General features: G+C 43.1%; 1 protein-coding gene across 1 annotated transcript in view; it reads left to right on the forward strand.

The window, feature by feature from the left end:
• The window catches only part of TRPC5 (transient receptor potential cation channel subfamily C member 5), a 185363-nt gene that overhangs the window by 109935 nt on the left and 55585 nt on the right, over nt 1-19843 (forward strand). The window contains exon 4 of the mRNA XM_029585808.1: nt 7776-8112. Coding sequence (XP_029441668.1) covers nt 7776-8112 — 337 coding nt within the window. The remainder of the gene's footprint in view (nt 1-7775; nt 8113-19843) is intronic.

Raw genomic sequence — 19843 nt, forward strand, 5'->3', positions numbered from 1 at the left:
TTTCCTTTCCAATGGAAAAGGTTTGAAGTTCTACATCATTAAAACCTTTCAGGTATCTGAAGGTCTGTATCATAGCTCCCCTGCACCTCTTCTCTGCCAAGGTATACATATTCATATTCTTCAGCCTCTCCTCATAAGTCTTCCGATACAGAACCCCATATCATTCTGGTCGTATTTCTTTGGACCGCCTCCTCCCTGTCTCAGTCCCTTTTGGAGATACGGCTCCTGAACTGAACACAGTACTCCAGGTGAGGCCTCACCAAGGACCTGTACAAGAGCATTATCACCTCCTTTTTTTTCTGGTTATGCCTCTCTATATGTAGCCCAGCATTCTTCTGGCTTTGGCTATTGCCTTGTCATATTGCTTCGCCGCCTTCAGATCACCAGACACTATCACCCCAAGATCCCTCTCCCAGTCCGTGCACATCAGTCTTTCACCCCTCATCACATACAGCTCTTTTGGATTGCTGCAACCCAAATGCAAGACTCTGCACTTCTTGGCATTGAATCCCAACTGTCAAATCTTCGACCACTCTTCAAGCTTTCTTAAATCATTTTTCATTCTCTCGACTCCTTCAGGCGTGTCCACTCTGTTGCAGATCTTAGTATCGTAGGCAAATAAACAAATTTTACTTCCATCCCTTCCTCAATATCACTCACAAAGATATTGAACAGAACTGGTCCCAAAACCAATCCTTGTGGCACTCCACTTAATATGGTTTTCTCTTCAGAGTAGGTTCCATTTACCATTACTCACTGTCTCCTGTCAGTCAACCAGTTTGTAGTTCACTCCATCACCTTAGCACTCACTCCCAAGCTTATTATTTTATTCACAAGCCTCCAATGGGAGATCATATCAAAGCTTTGCTGAAATCCAAGTAAATCACATTGAACGCTTTTCCTTGATCCAATTCTCTCATCACCCATCACTTTCAGTTTTCCTAGCTCCTCCCTTATATTCTGTTTTGTAAATTGAGTTGTATCTACCCCACTATCATCCATGGTTTGTCAACCCAAAAACGGTCTATCTCCAGGGTCTTCTTTAGTGAATGCTGAACTAAAGTATTTGTTTAATATTTCTGATATTTCTTCATCTTTCTCTACACATTGCTTCTGGTCACCTTCAATTTCATTATACCACCTTGGGCCTTTGATATATCCAAAAAATGTTTTGTCGCCTCACTTTACCTCTTAGGCAATCAAGAAGTTGCCATACTGGGTCAGACGATCAAGCCCAGTATCCTGTTTCCAACAGTGGCCAATGCAGTTTGCAAGTACCCAAACACCAAATAGATACCATGCTACTGATGCTAGTAATAGTAGTGTCTATTCCCTAAATCAGCTTGGTTAATAGCAGTTTATGGACTTCTTCTCCAGGAACTTATCCAAACCTTTTTTAAACCCAGCTACACTAACTGCACTAACCACATCTTCTGGCAATGAATTCCAGAACTTAATTGTGCATTGAGTGAAAAATAATTTTCTCTGAATTGTTTTAAATGTGCAACTTGTTAACTCTGTGGAGTGCCCCCTAGTCTTTCTGTTATGCGAAAGAGTAAATAACTGATTCACATTTATCCATTCTAGACCTTTCATGATCTTAAACATCTCTATCATATCCCCCCTCAGCCGTCTCTTCTCCAAGCTGAACAGCACTAACCTCTTCAGCCTTTCCTCATAGGGGAGCTGTTCCATCCCCTTTATCATTTTGGTCACCCTTCTCTGTACCTTCTCCAGTGCAACTTGACCTTTCTTCCACTTGACCATTTGCTTTCCTGATTTCTTTCTTTACCCTCTTCACTTTCACCAGGTATTCTTCCCTGTCTTCCTCTTTTGGGGTTCCTTTTACTTCTTGAATGCCGTTATTTTTGTGTTTATTTTTTCAGCTACCTCTTTTGAGAACCAGATCGGTTTCTTTTTCCTCTTACATTTGTATCACTCCCTCCCTCGTGGGTTCCATTACCATTCGTTTGAGCAGAGCCCCTTGAAAGGGCATCCACTATCTACTTCCTATAGATTCCGCGTAAGGGACTCTCCAATCCACATCAGCAGATGAAAATCTCCAACGAGCAACACTTTTCTCTTCTTTCCTACTTTTTGGATGTCTTCAACAAGATCGCTGTCCAGTTCTTCTGTTTGAGTCAGAGGCCTGTAAGATTAAGTCAGTGTAGATGGAAGCACCACCCTCATTTTGTAGGACAGCCCATAATACTTCTTCCCTACCCCATGTCACTTGCAGCTCAGTTGCATGGATATTGTTTTTGACATAAAGAGCTACTCCTCCGCTTTCCTGTCTTCTCTGCCCTTCCTTAATAAGTTATAGCCCAGGATGTCCGCATCCCAATCATAAGACTCAGTGAACCAGGTCTCTTTAACAGCAGCAGTGTCCAAGTCCGCCTCCACCATTAGGGCCTGCAGTTCTGGGATTTTGTTGCCCAAACTACGAGCATTTGTAGTCATCGCTTTCCAATTTTTCTCCCTTGGTTTGCTGATCTTCCTAGTCACCTTTTCTGCTTTTTTGAGCTGATTGATTTTATTTTTTCCTCTCATTGGGGGTGACAAGGCAATTTAATTGGCCACCTCCTGCCACCCCGGTCCTCTGCTTTAAATGCCTGATAATGTATAACCTAAATGTTTCACTTAGGGTCCTCTTTCCTGCCACAGAGGAATGTAGATCATCCTTAGCATATAAGCTTTTACTTCCCTATGCTCGGCCCCAGCCTCCAATCTATCCAAAACCGCTTTCTCTACACCATGTTTTGAGCCATGAATTGAAATTATCTGCATGGCAGAGCTTTTCCTTTCCCGGAACAGGTAATACTTCAGGAAAGGCAATGGACTTGCCATCTATCTACTCTTCTTCCCTACCTTTTGTAAATGTATTTATTTATTTATACATTTTTATATACCGACATTAGATTAGTGATGTCACATCAGTTTACAGAAGAACAAAACTGAAATATGCGGGAGGGGGGGTGTCTTATTTCTTACAATGAAACATAATAAACATAACTAATCTTTCTGTACTGCATGGATACCATTTCTAGCATGGTCATTGGTTCCCAGATGGATGACAACATTGCTATCGGGGTCCCTACTTTCTTCCATAATTACGGCGACAATCTGGTTTGCATTTTACTAGCTGAGGATCTTGGAAGGCATTTAACTGTTGTTTCCCCCATCAAAATGAGTTCCCAAGTTAATTCCTTTGGTGATCGAGTCTCCCAGCATAAGAAGTTTTCTTTTCTGGCATTTGATGATGTTAAAGGGTTTCTGGGTGCACTGGATGTTGGGGAGATACCAGTTCCAGAGATGGTTTTCAGGGTTGATGAGTCAGATGAACTGAACGAAATCACTGTGAACCTGGAAGATGTAATATGCCAGATTGACAAACTAAAAAGTAGAAAATCACCTGGACCGGAAGGTATGCATCCTAGGGTACTGAAGGAACTAAAAAATGAAATTTCTGATCTATTAGTTAAAATTTGTAACCTGTCATTAAAATCATCCATTGTACCTGAAGACTGGAGGTAGCCAATGTAACCCCGATATTTAAAAAAGGCTCCAGGGGCGATCCGGGTAACTATATACCAGTGAGCCTGACTTCAGTGCCAGGAAAAATAGTGGAAACTATTCTCAAGATCAAAATCATAGAGCATATAGAAAGACATGATTTAATGGAACACAGTCAACATGGATTTACCCAAGGGAAGTCTTGCCTAACAAATCTGCTTCATTTTTTTGAAGGGGGTTAATAAACATGTGGATAAAGGTAAACCGGTAGCTGTAGTATATTTGGATTTTCAGAAGGCGTTTGACAAAGTCTCTCATGACAGGCTTCGAAGAAAACTAAAAAGTCATGGGATAGGAGGCGATGTCCTTTCGTGGATTACAAACTGGTTAAAAGACAGGAAACAGAGAGTAGGATTAAATGGTCAATTTTCTCAGTGGAAGAGGGTAAACAGTGGAGTGCCTCAGGGATCTGTACTTGGACCGGTGCTTTTCAATATATATATAAATGATCTGGAAAGGAATACGACGAGTGAGGTTATCAAATTTGCAGATGATACAAAATTAAGAGTAGTTAAATCACAAGCGGATTGTGATACATTACAGGAGGATCTTGCAAAACTGGAAGATTGGGCATCCAAATGGCAGATGAAATTTAATGTGGACAAGTGCAAGGTGTTTCATATGGGGAAAAATAATCCTTGCTGTAATTACACGGTTAGGTTCCATTTTAGGAGCTACCATCCAGGAAAAAGATCTAGGCATCATAGTGGATAATACTTTAAAATCATCGGCTCAGTGTGCTGCAGCAGTCAAAAAAGCAAACAGAATGTTAGGAATTATTAGGAAGGGAATGGTGAATAAAACGGAAAATGTCATAATGCCTCTGTATCGCTCTATGGTGAGACCGCACCTTGAAATCTGTGTACAATTCTGGTCGCCGCATCTCAAAAAAGATATAGTTGCGATGGAGAAGGTACAGAGAAGGTGAACCAAAATGATAAAGGGGATGGAACAGCTCCCCTATGAGGAAAGGCTGAAGAGGTTAGGGCTGTTCAGCTTGGAGAAGAGACGGCTGAGGGGGGATATGATAGAGGTGTTTAAAATCATGAGAGGTCTTGAACGAGTAGATGTGAATCAGTTATTTACACTTTTGAATAATAGAAGGACTAGGGGGCATTCCATGAAGTTAGCAAGTAACACATTTAAGACTAATTGGAGAAAATTCTTTTTCACTCAACGCACAATAAAGCTCTGGGATTTGTTGCCAGAGGAGGTGGTTAGTGCAGTTAGTGTAGCTGGGTTCAAAAAAGGTTTGGATAAGTTCTTGAAGAAAAATTACATTATGTGTGTTCGTAGATTGAATTATACTTTTACACTTTTTTAAAAATAAAATATGTACCTCTTTTTCTGATGGCGACACTTGGAGGTCAATACTTGGAGGCATTTAGCTGGCTAAATGCCGACTTTTGAATATTGTGGACTGTTATCTGACTAAATTATAAACAGATAACTCATTATAAGGTGCATAACATGGGGGCATACCAGGGGCGTTCTGGAGTTAAGTTAGCCGAATAAGTTATCCAGCTAACTCTGGCTGTGCTAGAGTTTGTATGTATTTATTTATTTATTTATTTATTTAAAAGTTTTTTATATACCGCACATGGGGTCACTTACGTGTCCGTCTAGGCGGTTTACAATTTACATACACAATAAAACAATTTGAAATAAGACACAATAAAACAAAATAATTCTTTCTTTACAAGTATCAAGCAGATATAGATAATTCAGAGTAAACATTTAAATGGTGGTACTGAGATTGTATGCTTCATTAAATAGAAAGGTTTTAACCATCTTTTTGAATTCATTTCGATTAGATGTCATTCGGATACTGTCTGGTATAGAGTTCCACAAGGAAGGACCAAAAACTGAGAAAGCTCTGTTTCTTGTTAGGGCTAAGCTAGTAGATCTGACTGACGGAATTTCCAGTAAACATTTGTCTGTGGAACGGAGTTGGCTTGTTGGTTTATATATGTGTAGCATAGAGCAGAGCCATATAGAATTGGGGTTATAAAGTAGGTTGTGGATAGTGGTTAAGATTTTGTATTTTATGCGGTGAGTAATGGGAAGCCAGTGTAAATGTTGGAGTACTGGGGAGATATGTTCTCTCTTAGGAAGGTTGAAAATCAGTCTAGCAGTAGCATTCTGAATAAGCTGAAGTGGGCGTAAAGATGATAGTGGGAGTCCAATGTATAGTGCATTACAATAATCCAGATTTGATAATATTAAAGCTTGTGTTACGGTTCGGAAGTCTGATGACAGCAGAAGTGGCTTTAGTTTTTTTAACATGTGTATCTTGAAAAATGATTTTTTGACTGTTTCTGATTTGTGTTTTGATAGAGATAACTTAGAATCTACTGTTATGCCAAGGTTTCTAGCATGGTTAGTTATAGATATAGATTGTCCATCAAAAGTGAATGTTTTTGGAGGGCGTTGAGTGGAATCGGGAATAGTAGATAAGTAAATTAGTTCTGTTTTCGCTGCGTTCAGTTTGAGTCGATTGTGAGCTAACCAGGTTTTTATTGTTTCTAGATAGATTTGAAGTAGTGAAAGTGTTTTGGGCCATGTTTCAGTGAAAGGTAAGATAAATTGGATATCGTCTGCGTAAAGTTTGAAATTTAAGTTTAAACCATCTAGAAGTCGACAAAGGGGTAAGAGATAGATAAAGTTATCCGTCTATCTTTAAGACAGCAGGCTATATTCAATAGTGTGGCTGCACCACTGAATATCCCTCCAAAGTTAGCCAGAGAAGTTTATCTGGCTAACTTTGCAATCTGGACAGTGACTGAACATTACTCCCCTTCTTTAAAAAACAAACTCCTTCTCAGAGTCCCATGTTAACTGTTCAGATGTTCTTTGTACTTTTATACTTTGCATGTGTGGAGGTGATGCCTGCATGGGATTCTGATGACAATCAGCACAGCATTGCCCTGATTTGCTCAGATTCACCACAGATGGTGGGGCAGAGGCAGTCTCAGTGCTAGTCTGTCACACGCCCTTGAAAGATTACATGGAGATGATTTATTTCTATAACCTTAGGGGGGGCTGTGCTGTCTAGGGATGTGCATTCGTTTCATTCGTTTCATACGTATCCCATTACATGTCAATTAGATGTGCATTTGTCTCATATGTTTCATACGTTTCTTATTACATGCTTGTATAAGAAACGTATGAATGGATGAAACGAATGCACATCCCCGCTGTCCTTCCCGATGCAGCCTTCTGCGAAACGCGGCCCGTGTCGGAGGGTCGAAGCGATATTTGAAAGCGGACCGTCATCTTTCTCGAAGACTTTTCGACTGGCTGTTCAGCAATTTGGAATTGTAAAAAAAAAAAAAGAGATTATTTCTCTTAAGACATCTTTGTCTGCAGATTAACGTGAACTGGATTTAGCACACTCTTGGCAGAGGAGGAAGCATGCTCAGAAGTGAAACCATTCTTACAGAAATCAGAAATCAGAAAAAGAGAGAGGGGTTAGGAGGAGCTTAATTCATTTTGTATTAACTGCCAAACTGAATTGTTTGATTTGATTTTGCTCGTGTGCATTTAACGTTCTGTTTAGTAATGGCTAATAGGATGTGGCATTAACTGGCCTGCAAGATGGGAAGAAATATAGGGGGCGGGGGGGGGGGGGGTGGAGAATAAATACTGAACCTTAATTGCTAAGAAAGAGTGCATCCTTTGAGCAGGCTTTGATGATTGTACTGCTGTATAAGTGCTATAGCCTTTCAGTGCCCCGGGGTCTGGCCCGGCACACCCAGCGAGCCCTTTGCAGGGTATCTCAGAAGCTGCCGTGAGGAGAATCCTGTGGGGGTGGGCGCAGGGTCCGGGGAGCTCCCGGGATGCAACCCCCCCGCCCCAAGCAAGTAATTTTCTGAACAGGATACTTTCTCCTCCTGAAATGACAGGAATACACTTCTCACGCTCCACCAGAGGAGAACTTCAGATTTTTTTTAAGTTGGCTAATATGCATTTTCCCTTTAAATGCCGTCACCCTCCCTGTTTAACCCTTGCCCTCCTGTGGAGCAGCCCTTTTGATCACGCTTAGGAAAGGTGCCGCCCGCCCAGGTTTGCCTCCCTGTAGGACTCAGCGTGCAATAACGCGGCACGAGTGGACTGCACAAGCAGCCGATGGGAACGGGATAGGAAGGTGCTGAGATAATGTCTTGAGTTCTCAGGCTTCTTTTCTCTCTCTTCTTTTCTAGTTTGTTGCTCAGCCGAACTGCCAGCAGTTACTAGCCACGCTGTGGTACGACGGCTTCCCCGGATGGCGGCGCAAACATTGGGCTGTGAAACTCGTCACCTGTGTCACCATCGGACTGCTCTTCCCTGTGCTTTCTGTGGCCTACTTGATTGCACCCAGGAGCAGGCTGGGATTGTTCATCAAAAAGCCATTTATAAAGTTTATTTGCCACACGGCTTCTTACCTAACCTTCCTCTTCATGCTGCTCCTGGCATCTCAGCACATCGTCAGGACTGACCTCCACGTGCAGGGACCTCCTCCGACAGTCGTAGAGTGGATGATATTACCTTGGGTTCTAGGTAAATCACAGGAATGGGGAAAATAAAAACCAGCTGGGTCTCTGTGCCGCTGACCAGGCCTGGGCTGGATAAGGCCTGCAGAGAGTAACGTCCTTGATGTTCATTGCATTTTTGAAGAGGCTTTTCCACTAAATTTGATGGGATGGCACAGTTCACCAAAAAGAATGGAATCGGCCATTCCGATTGGTGGGTTCAGGTATTGCCAAGATGCAAGGTCACGTATGTAGCGTGAATCATCACCCCTCAGCGGTTTCCTTACCCACCGTCTTTCTTCTACCAAAGCTCTATGTTATGTACATTTAGATGGAGACAGTAACTTTATAATAAGAAGTTATTTCTTTTCTAATTTTAGAGCTTTCTTAAGTGAACTTTAATCCCAAGCTGAGCCTATCAGACGCGCGCTGTCCAGAAAGTGATAAGCCTAAGGGGGAAGGGCTTTACAGTTCTCTCATGAAATACAGTTCTCTCATAAAATACGCCATCTCACAATGGCGTATTTTAAAGTTACGTTCCCCTTCCAAGAGTTTATATAGCTCTGGATATTAACACAATATCCCCACGGGGAACCTTTTAAGCCAGTCAACCACTTGAGTTATCAATGTGAAAATGTGCCTTCCATAATTTCATTATGAGAAAACTGTTCAAGCAATACCAGCCAGATTCTTCAAACTAGCCTCCTGCCTGTTTCTTGGTTCTGGTGAATTCCCTGTTAAGCTTATTCCTTTTTCCCCCTTTTCCCTTGTTCTGCTTTGAAAGAGCAAGGTCGCCTTGCAGTTGACCGTCACCTTGTTGCACTGAGGATGTGGCTCCAGGGCCGGGTGCCCAGGAGGGAGGAGTTAGGATGGTCATTATAGTGGGTGATTCGATCATTAGAAATGTGGTTAGCCGGGTGGCTAATGAGCGGGAGGATCACTTGGTAACTTGCCCACCTGGTGCAAAGGTAGCGGATTTCACACGCAACAGACAAGATTTTAGAGAGTGCTGGGGTGGAGCCGACTTGTCGTGGTACATGTGAGTACCAGTGACATAGGAAGGTACAGGAGGGAGGTTCTGGAGGCGAGATTTAGGCTCCAGAACCTGAAATCCAGAACCTCCATTCTCAGAAATGCTCCCCTTCCACGGGCAGGACCCCAGAGTCTCAATGCCTGGATGAGAGGATGGTGCAGGGAAGAGGGTTTTAGGTTTGTTAGGAACTGAGGAACATTTTGGGGAAGGAGGAGCCTATTCTGGAGGGATGGGCTCCGCCTTAACCAGAGTAGAAGCAGACTGCGGGCGCTAACCTTTAAAAAAGGAGACAGAGCAGCTTTTACACAAGATGATGGGGGGAATGCCGACCGCAGCGCATGGTTCAGAATGATGGACCTTTGAAGGCTGGCTCAGGTCAAACTGCTGCCTGAGGCCAGGGATGGGATTGCACCCCCTCCCCTCTCATGGCAGGGCACAGGTCAGATCATCAGCAGCACAAGGCTTGCTCTCTTCCTCTTCCTGCCGCCAACGGGATGAGCTCCAGTAGCAGTGAAAGGCTTGCTCTCCTCCTCCTCCTGCCACCGGCAGGGCCTCCTCCTTCGGTCGCCGGCAGGGGTTGGGAACCCCACCGAGGTTTAGCTAACCATTTCATCTGGTGGCAAGGTGAGGCAACCGCCCGGTGTTTTGGGGGGCATTTTTTGCTGCTCCAAAACTTTGCCCCCTAAAGCGGCCACCTCACCCGTCCTCATTATAGAATTGCCCCGTTTGAAGGATACTAACTAACAAAACAGGGAAATTAGGGCATCCCAATAGAGAGATTGCAATAAACGCTAACGTAGCCCAGGTACTTTAAGTAAAGTGCAGTCCGAGCAGGAAGATTCCAAATTACCCCTGACAACTGATAAGCAGATTGTTCATACAAACAAAATACTTACTTTGAAATGTCTGTATACAAATGTTACTCTAAGAAATAAGATGAGTTAGAATGCATAGCACAGAATGACGAGGTAGATATAATTGGCATCTCAGAGACCTGGTGGGAAGAAGATAACCAATGGGACATTGAAACAAGGGTACAAATTATATTGAAATGATAGACTGGATGAAACTAGTAAAGGGATAATGCTATATGTTAAAGAGGGCATAGAGTCAAACAGGATAAAAGTTCTAAAGGAAACACAATGAACTGTACAATCTTTATGGATAGAAATTCCATGTGAGAAGGGGAATAGAATAACAGTGGGGGTGTACTACCGTCCACCTGACCACAATGAATAGACAGAAGATGAAATGCTAAAGTAGGGAAACTTACAAAATCAGCAGCACAATAATAATGGGTGACGAAGGGGGAGGGGGGCGGGGAGAACCAAGAAGGGGGAGGAGTTATTTTAGACCTAATTCTTAGTGGAATGCATTATTTGGTGCAAGAGGTAATGGTGTTAGGGCCACTTGGCAATAACATGATCAAATTTAACTTGATAACTGGAGAGAGGAGACCAAAGAAATCCATTGCGATAGCATTTAACTTTCAGAAGGGAGACTGAGAAAATGAGAAAAATGCTTGGGAAAAAATTGAAAGGAGCAGCTGCAAAGGTCAAGAGTTTCCATCAGGCATGAACGTTGTTTAAAAATTCTATCTTGGAAGTCCAGACCAGATGTATTTCACACATTTAGAAAATGGAAGGAAGGATATTTTAGCCAAAATAATATCTTTCAAAAATTTAAAAAGGAATCTAAATGAAGAAAACAAGAGACAGCATAAGCACTGGTAAGTTAAATACAAAGTACTGATAAGGAAGGTAAAGGCAGTATTTGAAAATAAGCTTGCTATGTGGAAGCAAAAACTCATAATAAGAATTTGTTCGATACATTCAAACCAAAATGCCTGCAAGGGAGTCAACTGGACCATTAGATGATCGAGGGGCAAAAGGGGCCTTAAGGGAGGACAAAGCAATAGTAGAAAGATTTAAATGAATTCTTTGCTTCAGACTTTACTGAGGAAGATGTAAGACAGATACTCGAGCCAGAAGTGATATTTAAAGGAGATTATTCAGAGGAACTGAAACAAATCTCAGTGAACCTGGAAGATGTACTAAGGCATATTGACAAACAAAGCCAGATGGTATATATCCCAGAGTGCTAAAAGAACTGAAAAATGAAAATTCAGACCTAATGTTAGCAATCTTTAAACTATCATTAAAATCAGCTACAAAACCTGAAGATTTGAGGGTGGTGAATGTAACAGCAGTTTTTAAAAAGGGTTCCAGGGGTGGTATGGGAAATTACAACCAGTGAGGCTGATGCCAGTGCTAGGAAAAATGGGTGAAACTATTTTAAAGAACACAATTACTGAACATATAAACAGTTTAATGGGACAAAGCCAACATGGATTTAGCCAAGGGAAGTCTTGCCTCACCAATCTGCTACACTGCTTTGAAGGTGTGAATAAACAAACATGGATAAAGGTGAGCCAGGTGATACAGTGCATCTGGATTTTCAGAAAGCATTTGGCAAAGTCCCTCATGAGAGACTTCTTAGGAAATTTAAAAAAGTCATGAGATAGGAGGCGATGTTTTATTGTGGACTGAGAACTGATTAAAAGAAAACAGAGAGTAGGGTACATGGTCAGTTTTCTCAATGGAGAAAGTTGCCCCAGAGATCTATACTGGGACCACTGCTTTTTTACATATTTATAAATGACCTAGAGATGAGAACGAGTGAAGGGGATCAAATTTGCTGATGATACACAATTATTCAAAGTTGTTAAATCACAAGAGTACTTGTGAGAATTTGCAAGAGGACCTTGCAAGACTGGGCATGCAAGTGGCAGATGACAATTAATGTGGACAAGTGCAACGTGATGCATGAAGGGAACAGCAAGCCACATTATAGCTCCACCATGTAACGTTCCACAATGGGAGTCACCATCCAGGGAAAGGATCCAGGGAACATCATTGTTAATAATACGTTGGAATCTCTCTACCCCTTGGGATCCTGCCAGGCACTTGTGGCTTGGATTGGCCGCTGTTGGAAACAGGATGCTGGGCTTGATGGACCTTTGGTCTGACCCAGTATGGTGAATCTTATTTCTTATCTTTTTTTGTTTTGATATTCCTTTAGAAGTAAAAGAATAACAACAACAGACAAGTTGTAGGTGATATGATTTTAGCTTGCCGCAGATGGATTGAGTTAGTCCAGTAAAAAGATCTCACCTAAAGCTTTCATGTTGACCCTTATTTATAAATAACTAGGAGGTCAAAATTCAAAGCCATTTACATGGATGACACAAGTTATCCACCTAACTCCAGATTATCCAAGTTATGCATCTAAATGCAAGCTATCCATTTAAATGTTTAGTTTTGAATATTGATCTCTAAGAGACTGATGAACTAAACTGTTTTAACACTGATTGTTAATGTGCATAAACACGGTGTTTTATCCTTGTATTAACAGCCCAATGTAAACGAGATACAAATGAGGCGCACGTTACTCAGACGGTAAAGGTTGCACATGAAAGTATGTGCATTATTTCGGATGGTAAGCCACCGCCCCGAGGTGCAGTTAAATTTTTTTTTTTTGCCATTCCTGCACCTGTATTAGATTTTGCCTTTTTTAACGTGCTAATAAAATAAAATATTAAAATGAGCTGTTTTGCCTGCTTTTGCTTCTCATTACCGCATTAGCATAGATTGTGCATTAAGACCAACACAAGTTAATTTACATGTGCTAACAGTTGGTGACAGATAACGCAGGCGTTTAATGCACATTAACAACTGAGTTACCATGAACGTGATTTAGTACACCTGCTCCTACGTAAACTGATAGGGAAAACTCATGACTAACATTTTGTAGTGAATGAAAGGTGTGCACGTTTTGTTATGATCATGTTGCCAGTTTTAAAAAATTCTCCTCTCCGAGTCTCTTCTTCATGTATGTGCTGTATTCATGCTATACATCTATCAGTGTGATGCCTGCATGGAACTCTGATGATGATCTGCTCTTTAGCTGTCCGTGCTGTGTACATGCTTTACATGTAGTAATGTGAGAAGAGACAACTGAGGGGGGATATGATAGAAGTCTACTAAACCATGAAAGGACTTGAACAGGTTAATGTAAATCGGCTCCTGTCAGATAATAGAAGGACCAGGGGCCACTCCATGAAGTTTCAAGTAGCTCATTTAAAACAAATCTGAGAAAATTATTTTTCACTCAGTGCATAGTTAAGCTCTGGAATTCATTGCCAGAGGATGTGGTTAAGGCAGTTAGTGTAACTGGGTTTAAAAATGGTTTGGATAAGTTCCTAAAGGATAAGCCCATAAACTGCTATTACGGTAATTAATAAGCAATAGTAGCTTGTGATCTAAGGTATGGGTACTTGCCAGATTCTTATGGCCTGGATTGGCCACTGTCGGAAACAGGATGCTGGGCTTGATGGACCCTTGCTCTAACCCAGTAAGGCATGTACCAATGTTCTTAATTGATGCTTACATGGTATTTTGATGAAGATCCGCTCTTCGGTTGTCTATGCTGTATTCATACTTTAGGAATATCAGTATGATGCCTATATGTGGTTCTGTTGAAGGTACGCTCATGGCCATGCTGTATTCATACTTTAGGAATATCAGTGAGATGCCTGTATGTGGTTCTGATGAAGGTCCGCTCATGGCCATGCTGTATTCATATTTTAGGAATATTAGTGAGATGCCTGTAGGAAGTTCTGATGAAGGTCCGCTCATGGCCATACTTTAGGAATATCAGTGAGATGCCTGTATGTGGTTCTGATGAAGGTCCGCTCATGGCCATACTTTAGGAATATCAGTGAGATGCCTGTATGTGGTTCTGATGAAGGTCTGCTCATGGCCATACTTTAGGAATATCTGTGAGATGCCTGTATGTGGTTCTGATGAAGGTCCGCTCATGGCCAAGCTGTATTCATACTTTAGGAATATCAGTGAGATGCCTGTATGGGGTTCTGATGAAGGTCTGCTCATGGCCATGCTGTATTCACACTTTAGGAATATTAGTGAGATGCCTGCATGAGGTTCTGATGAAGGTCCGCTCATGGCCATACTTTAGGAATATCAGTGAGATGCCTGTAGGTGGTTCTGATGAAGGTCCGCTCATAGCCATACTTTAGGAATATCAGTGAGATGCCTGTATGTGGTTCTGATGAAGGTCCGCTCATAGCCATACTTTAGGAATATCAGTGAGATGCCTGTATGGGGTTCTGATGAAGGTCCGGTCATGTCCATGTTGTATTCATACTTTAGGAATATCAGTGAGATTCCTGTGTGGTTCTGATGAAGGTCCGCTCATGTTCATGCTGTATTCATTCTTTAGGAATATCAGTGTGATGCCTGTATTATTTATTTATTTATTTAACATTTTTATATACCGAACTTCATGACAGGCTTCATATCAGGCCGGTTTACATCAAACTTGGGGGTTAACTGAACAAAAAACCATATAACGAGAAGGCCGAGGCGCAGATACAAATAACAGGGGGAATGAACTTGGAGGCTAGGGTAGCCAGGAAGTAAAGGACAGAATAAACTGGAGAATGAACATGAATGAATATACAATTACTGGATTGGACATTTAGTCTATTGGGCTAAATGAGTGCACTGTTGCAATGTTATGTTTGAGGGAAGGCTTGGACAAAAAGCCAAGTCTTGAGTTTTTTCCGGAAGGTGGTCAGGCAGGGTTCCAGTCTTAAATCCGTCGGAAGGTTATTCCAAATGATGGGGCCAGCTGTGGAAAGTGCCCGTTCTCTTGTGGAGGTTAGTCGAGTGGATTTAGTTGGGGGGACTTGAAGGGTTCCTTTGTGAGCTTCTCTGATGGGTCTTGTAGATGTGTATGGTTTGAATGGTAACTGAAGGTCTAAAGGGAGTTGGTTGTGTATGGATTTGTGGATGATGGTGAGAGCTTTGTGCCAAATTCTGTATTTAATAGGTAACCAGTGTAGGTTCCTAAGTATAGGAATTCTGTATGGGGTTCTGATGAAGGTCCGGTCATGGCCATGCTGTATTCACACTTTAGGAATATCAGTGAGATGCCTGTATGTGGTTCTGATGAAGGTCCACTCATGGCCATGCTGTATTCACACTTTAGGAATATCAGTGAGATGCCTGTATGGGGTTCTGATGAAGGTCCGCTCATGTCCATGCTGTATTCATACTTTAGGAATATCAATGAGATACCTGCATGGGGTTCTGATGAAGGTCCGCTCATGGCCATGCTGTATTCATACTTTAGGAATATCAGTGAGATGCCTGTATGGGGTTCTGATGAAGGTCCGGTCATGGCCATGCTGTATTCACACTTTAGGAATATCAGTGAGATGCCTGTATGTGGTTCTGATGAAGGTCCGCTCATGGCCATGCTGTATTCATACTTTAGGAATATCAATGAGATACCTGCATGGGTCCGGTTATGTCCATGCTGTATTCATACTTTAGGAATATCAATGAGATACCTGCATGGGGTTCTGATGAAGGTCCGCTCATGGCCATGCTGTATTCATAAGAACATAAGAACATAAGAACATAAGAAATTGCCATGCTGGGTCAGACCAAGGGTCCATCAAGCCCAGCATCCTGTTTCCAACAGAGGCCAAACCAGGCCACAAGAACCTGGCAATTACCCAAACACCTAGAAGATCCCATGCTACTGATGCAATTAATAGCAGTGACTATTCCCTAAGTAAACTTGATTAATAGCAGTTAATGGACTTCTCTTCCAAGAACTTATCCAAACCTTTTTTGAACCCAGCTACACTAACTGCACTAACCACATCCTCTGGCAACAAATTCCAGAGATTTATTGTGCGTTGAGTGAAAAAGAATTTTCTCCGATTAGTCTTAAATGTGCTACTTGCTAACTTCATGGAATGCCCCCTAGTCCTTCTATTATTCGAAAGTGTAAATAACCGAGTCACATCTACTCGTTCAAGACCTCTCATGATCTTAAAGACCTCTATGATATCCCCCCTCAGCCGTCTCTTCTCCAAGCTGAACAGCCCTAACCTCTTCAGCCTTTCCTCATAGGGGAGCTGTTCCATCCCCTTTATCATTTTGGTTGCCCTTCTCTGTACCTTCTCCATTGCAACTATATCTTTTTTGAGATACGGCGACCAGAATTGTACACAGTATTCAAGGTGTGGTCTCACCATGGAGCGATATAGAGGCATTATGACATTTTCCGTTTTATTAACCATTCCCTTCCTAATAATTCCTAACATTTTATTTGCTTTTTTGACTGCTGCAGCACACTGAGCTGACGATTTCAATGTATTATCTACTATGACGCCTAGATCTCTTTCTTGGGTGGTAGCTCCTAATATGGAACCTAACATCGTGTAACTAGGAATATCAGTGAGATGCCTGTATGTGGTTCTGATGAAGGTCCGCTTATGTCCATGCTGTATTCATACTTTAGGAATATCAGTGAGATGGCTGTATGTGGTTCTGATGAAGGTCCGCTCATGGCCATGCTGTATTCACACTTTAGGAATATCAGTGAGATGCCTGTATGGGGTTCTGATGAAGGTCTGGTCATGTCCATGCTGTATTCATACTTTAGGAATATCAGTGAGATGGCTGTATGTGGTTCTGATGAAGGTCCGCTCATGGCCATGCTGTATTCACACTTTAGGAATATCAGTGAGATGCCTGTATGGGGTTCTGATGAAGGTCTGGTCATGGCCATGCTGTATTCATACTTTAGGAATATCAGTGAGATACCTGTATGTGGTTCTGATGAAGGTCCGCTCATGGCCATGCTGTATTCATACTTTAGGAATATCAGTGAGATGGCTGTATGTGGTTCTGATGAAGGTCCGCTCATGGCCATGCTGTATTCACACTTTAGGAATATCAGTGAGATGCCTGTATGTGGTTCTGATGAAGGTCCGCTCATGGCCATGCTGTATTCATACTTTAGGAATATCAGTGAGATGCCTGCATGGGGTTCTGATGAAGGTCCGCTCATGTCCATGCTGTATTTATACTTTAGGAATATCAGTGAGATGCCTGTATGTGGTTCTGATGAAGGACCGCTCATGGCCATGCTGTATTCACACTTTCCATGTATCTGAATTAAAAGGAGGGATTTAATGATCTTTCTGTTTTAATTGCCCCCTGCATTAATATGACTTCTTCTGTAACTAAAGGACATATAGAAAGACATGATTTAATGGGACACAGTCAACATGGATTTACCCAAGGGAAGTCTTGGCTAACAAATCTGCTTCATTTTTTTGAAGGGGTTAATAAACATGTGGATAAAGGTGAACCGGTAGATGTAGTGTATTTGGATTTTCAGAAGGCGTTTGACAAAGTCCCTCATGAGAGGCTTCTAGAAAAGTAAAAAGTCATGGGATAGGTGGTGATGCCTAACATGGAATCCAACATCGTATACCTGTAGTTTGGATTATTCTCACCACTCTGACAGTGCATCCCCCCCCATGGGCCTGGTAATGACGAGGGATAAGGAAAAACCCTGGTTTCTCCTGTTTGAAATTTCACTGAAAGAAATTGGTTGGGGCTGAGATCCTTTCCAGGGATCCTACATCAGAACCCCATACAGGCATCTCACTGATATTCCTAAAGTATGCCTAACAGCAGGGTGAGAGAAGCTGCAGGTTACCCCTGGAGTGACTGGGGCTAAGGACGCTGCTGGTGTAGGACCCAGCACTGAGCCAGAGAGCGCCTGCCCTGGGCTTGGGGAATCCTGAAGTCACTTCTGAAGGGTTTTCCCTGTAACTGAGCAGAAGTCCCAGTAAGTAAGTATCCACATCTGTCTGGCGAGGAGTGGAAGTAAATACTAGCCTGCTTTTGCAGCAGGGGACAAAGGAGGGAGAAGTAAAAGTTACTGGAGACCTTGAGTTGCCTCTCCAAGAAACCATCTTCATAAGGGGAGTTTGTGAAGAGGGGTGTAAAGCTTTCTTTGAATTGTGATTTCGTTTGAGTTGTACTTGTACTTGCACATACCTGGCTGTCACTATGTTTAACGCTGAATTAGACTCTCTGGAGCACAGTTAGAGGCTGCAATGTTTCGTTTGGATGTTCTCAGCCAGCACTGGCCCTGTAGGAAACCCTGGCCCCAGCTCTCGCCCCTCGGGGTTGTGAATTGTGATTTCGTTTGAGTTGTACTTGCACATACCTGGCTGTCACTATGTTTAACGCTGAATTAGACTCTCTGGAGCACAGTTAGAGGCTGCAGTGTTTCGTTTGGATGTTCTCAGCCAGCACTGGCCCTGCAGGAAACCCTGGCCCCAGCTCTCACCCCTCGGGGTTGTGAATTGTGATTTCGTTTGAGTTGTACTTGCACATACCTGGCTGTCACTATGTTTAATGCTGAATTAGACTCTCTGGAGCACAGTTAGAGACTGCAGAGTGTTTCATTTCAATGTTCTCAGCCAGCACTGGCCCTGTAGGAAACCCTGGCCCCAGCTCTCACCCCTCGGGGTTGTGAATTGTGATTTCATTTGAGTTGTACTTGCACATACCTGGCTGTCACTATGTTTAATGCTGAATTACACTCTTTGGAGCACAGTTAGAGGCTGCAGTGTTTCGTTTGGATGTTCTCAGCCAGCACTGGCCCTGCAGGATACCCTGGCCCCAGCTCTCGCTCCTCGGGGTTGTGAATACCAAGCACCCCGAGTCTGGGAAGGTGGCCCCCCCACGAAAGGCGGGGGTTACACTCGTGTGTGCATCATTTGCACTTGTCCACGTTAAACCTCATCTGCCATTTGGACGCCTAATCCCCCGGTCTTGCAAAGTAAGTCTTCCCGTTTCTCTTCAGTCAGTTTGTGATGTTTTGTGTCGGCTGTGAATGTCATCACCTCACTCATCTCTCTCTCTGTTCCAGATCATTTACACACACGCATGTCGAAAAGCAGCGGTCCCAAAACAGATCCCTGGCGCACGGTCATTCAGCAGTTCTCTCCCTTAGCCAGTCCACCTCCTACCCCACGACTCCTGATGGGGGACGTGGTCAAACACCTTCTGAAAGCCCATCAGATCTTTTCTACTCCTTCATTGTTTAAAGGAGGCAAAAGAAGACTTTAACGAACACAAAACGATCCAGAGAATAAGGTTAATGTTATCCTTAAGGAGGCCTTTCAGCCGAGCCAGCTCAAGTAAGATGTGTGTCCAGTAGCTTTTCTATGAAATTAAACATTACGAGTTATTTTCTGGAGTTTGCCAGGAGAAGTTGTAACATAAGATACAGTATAGGAATGCTGTACAGGTTCTGACAGTTTTTCCCGTGCCTCTTTGTTATACAGTTTCACATATATCTCTCTCTATATCTATATTAAACAATAAAGCTTTCTGAGCTGCTGCTGGCCAGCCCTGCTGTTCCCGCGTGCCTGACCATGCAGCCCAGTCACAGCCACTTTACTGCTCCCTCTGGGCCTTCACTGGAGAGCACCAGGCCGCACCCTCCTCCCGTCCACATCCCAGCCTCGGTCATGGGGGGGGTGGGGGGGCCGCGGACCACGGCCGGCCTTGGAGCCCGCTATTGGGGGGGGCCCTTCCACAGACAGGGCCGGGCTTAAGATGACGCCTGTGGGCAGAGGTTTTGGGGCAAGGGGGAAACGTAGTTTGTGGGTGCCTTCTGAATCTGGCACCCGAGGCTCCTGCCTTGGCCTAAACCCAGCCCTGCCCCATGGCTGCTGCTGCTGCTGTTCTGCAAGGAAAGGGGGATTTCCTCAGCCAGCCCCCTCCCCCGCCTCTGCGGTATCCCCTGGGAGTGGAGCCCA

The sequence above is a fragment of the Rhinatrema bivittatum genome, unplaced genomic scaffold (genome assembly GCF_901001135.1).
Source record: "Rhinatrema bivittatum unplaced genomic scaffold, aRhiBiv1.1, whole genome shotgun sequence".
Taxonomy (NCBI): Eukaryota; Metazoa; Chordata; class Amphibia; order Gymnophiona; family Rhinatrematidae; genus Rhinatrema; species Rhinatrema bivittatum.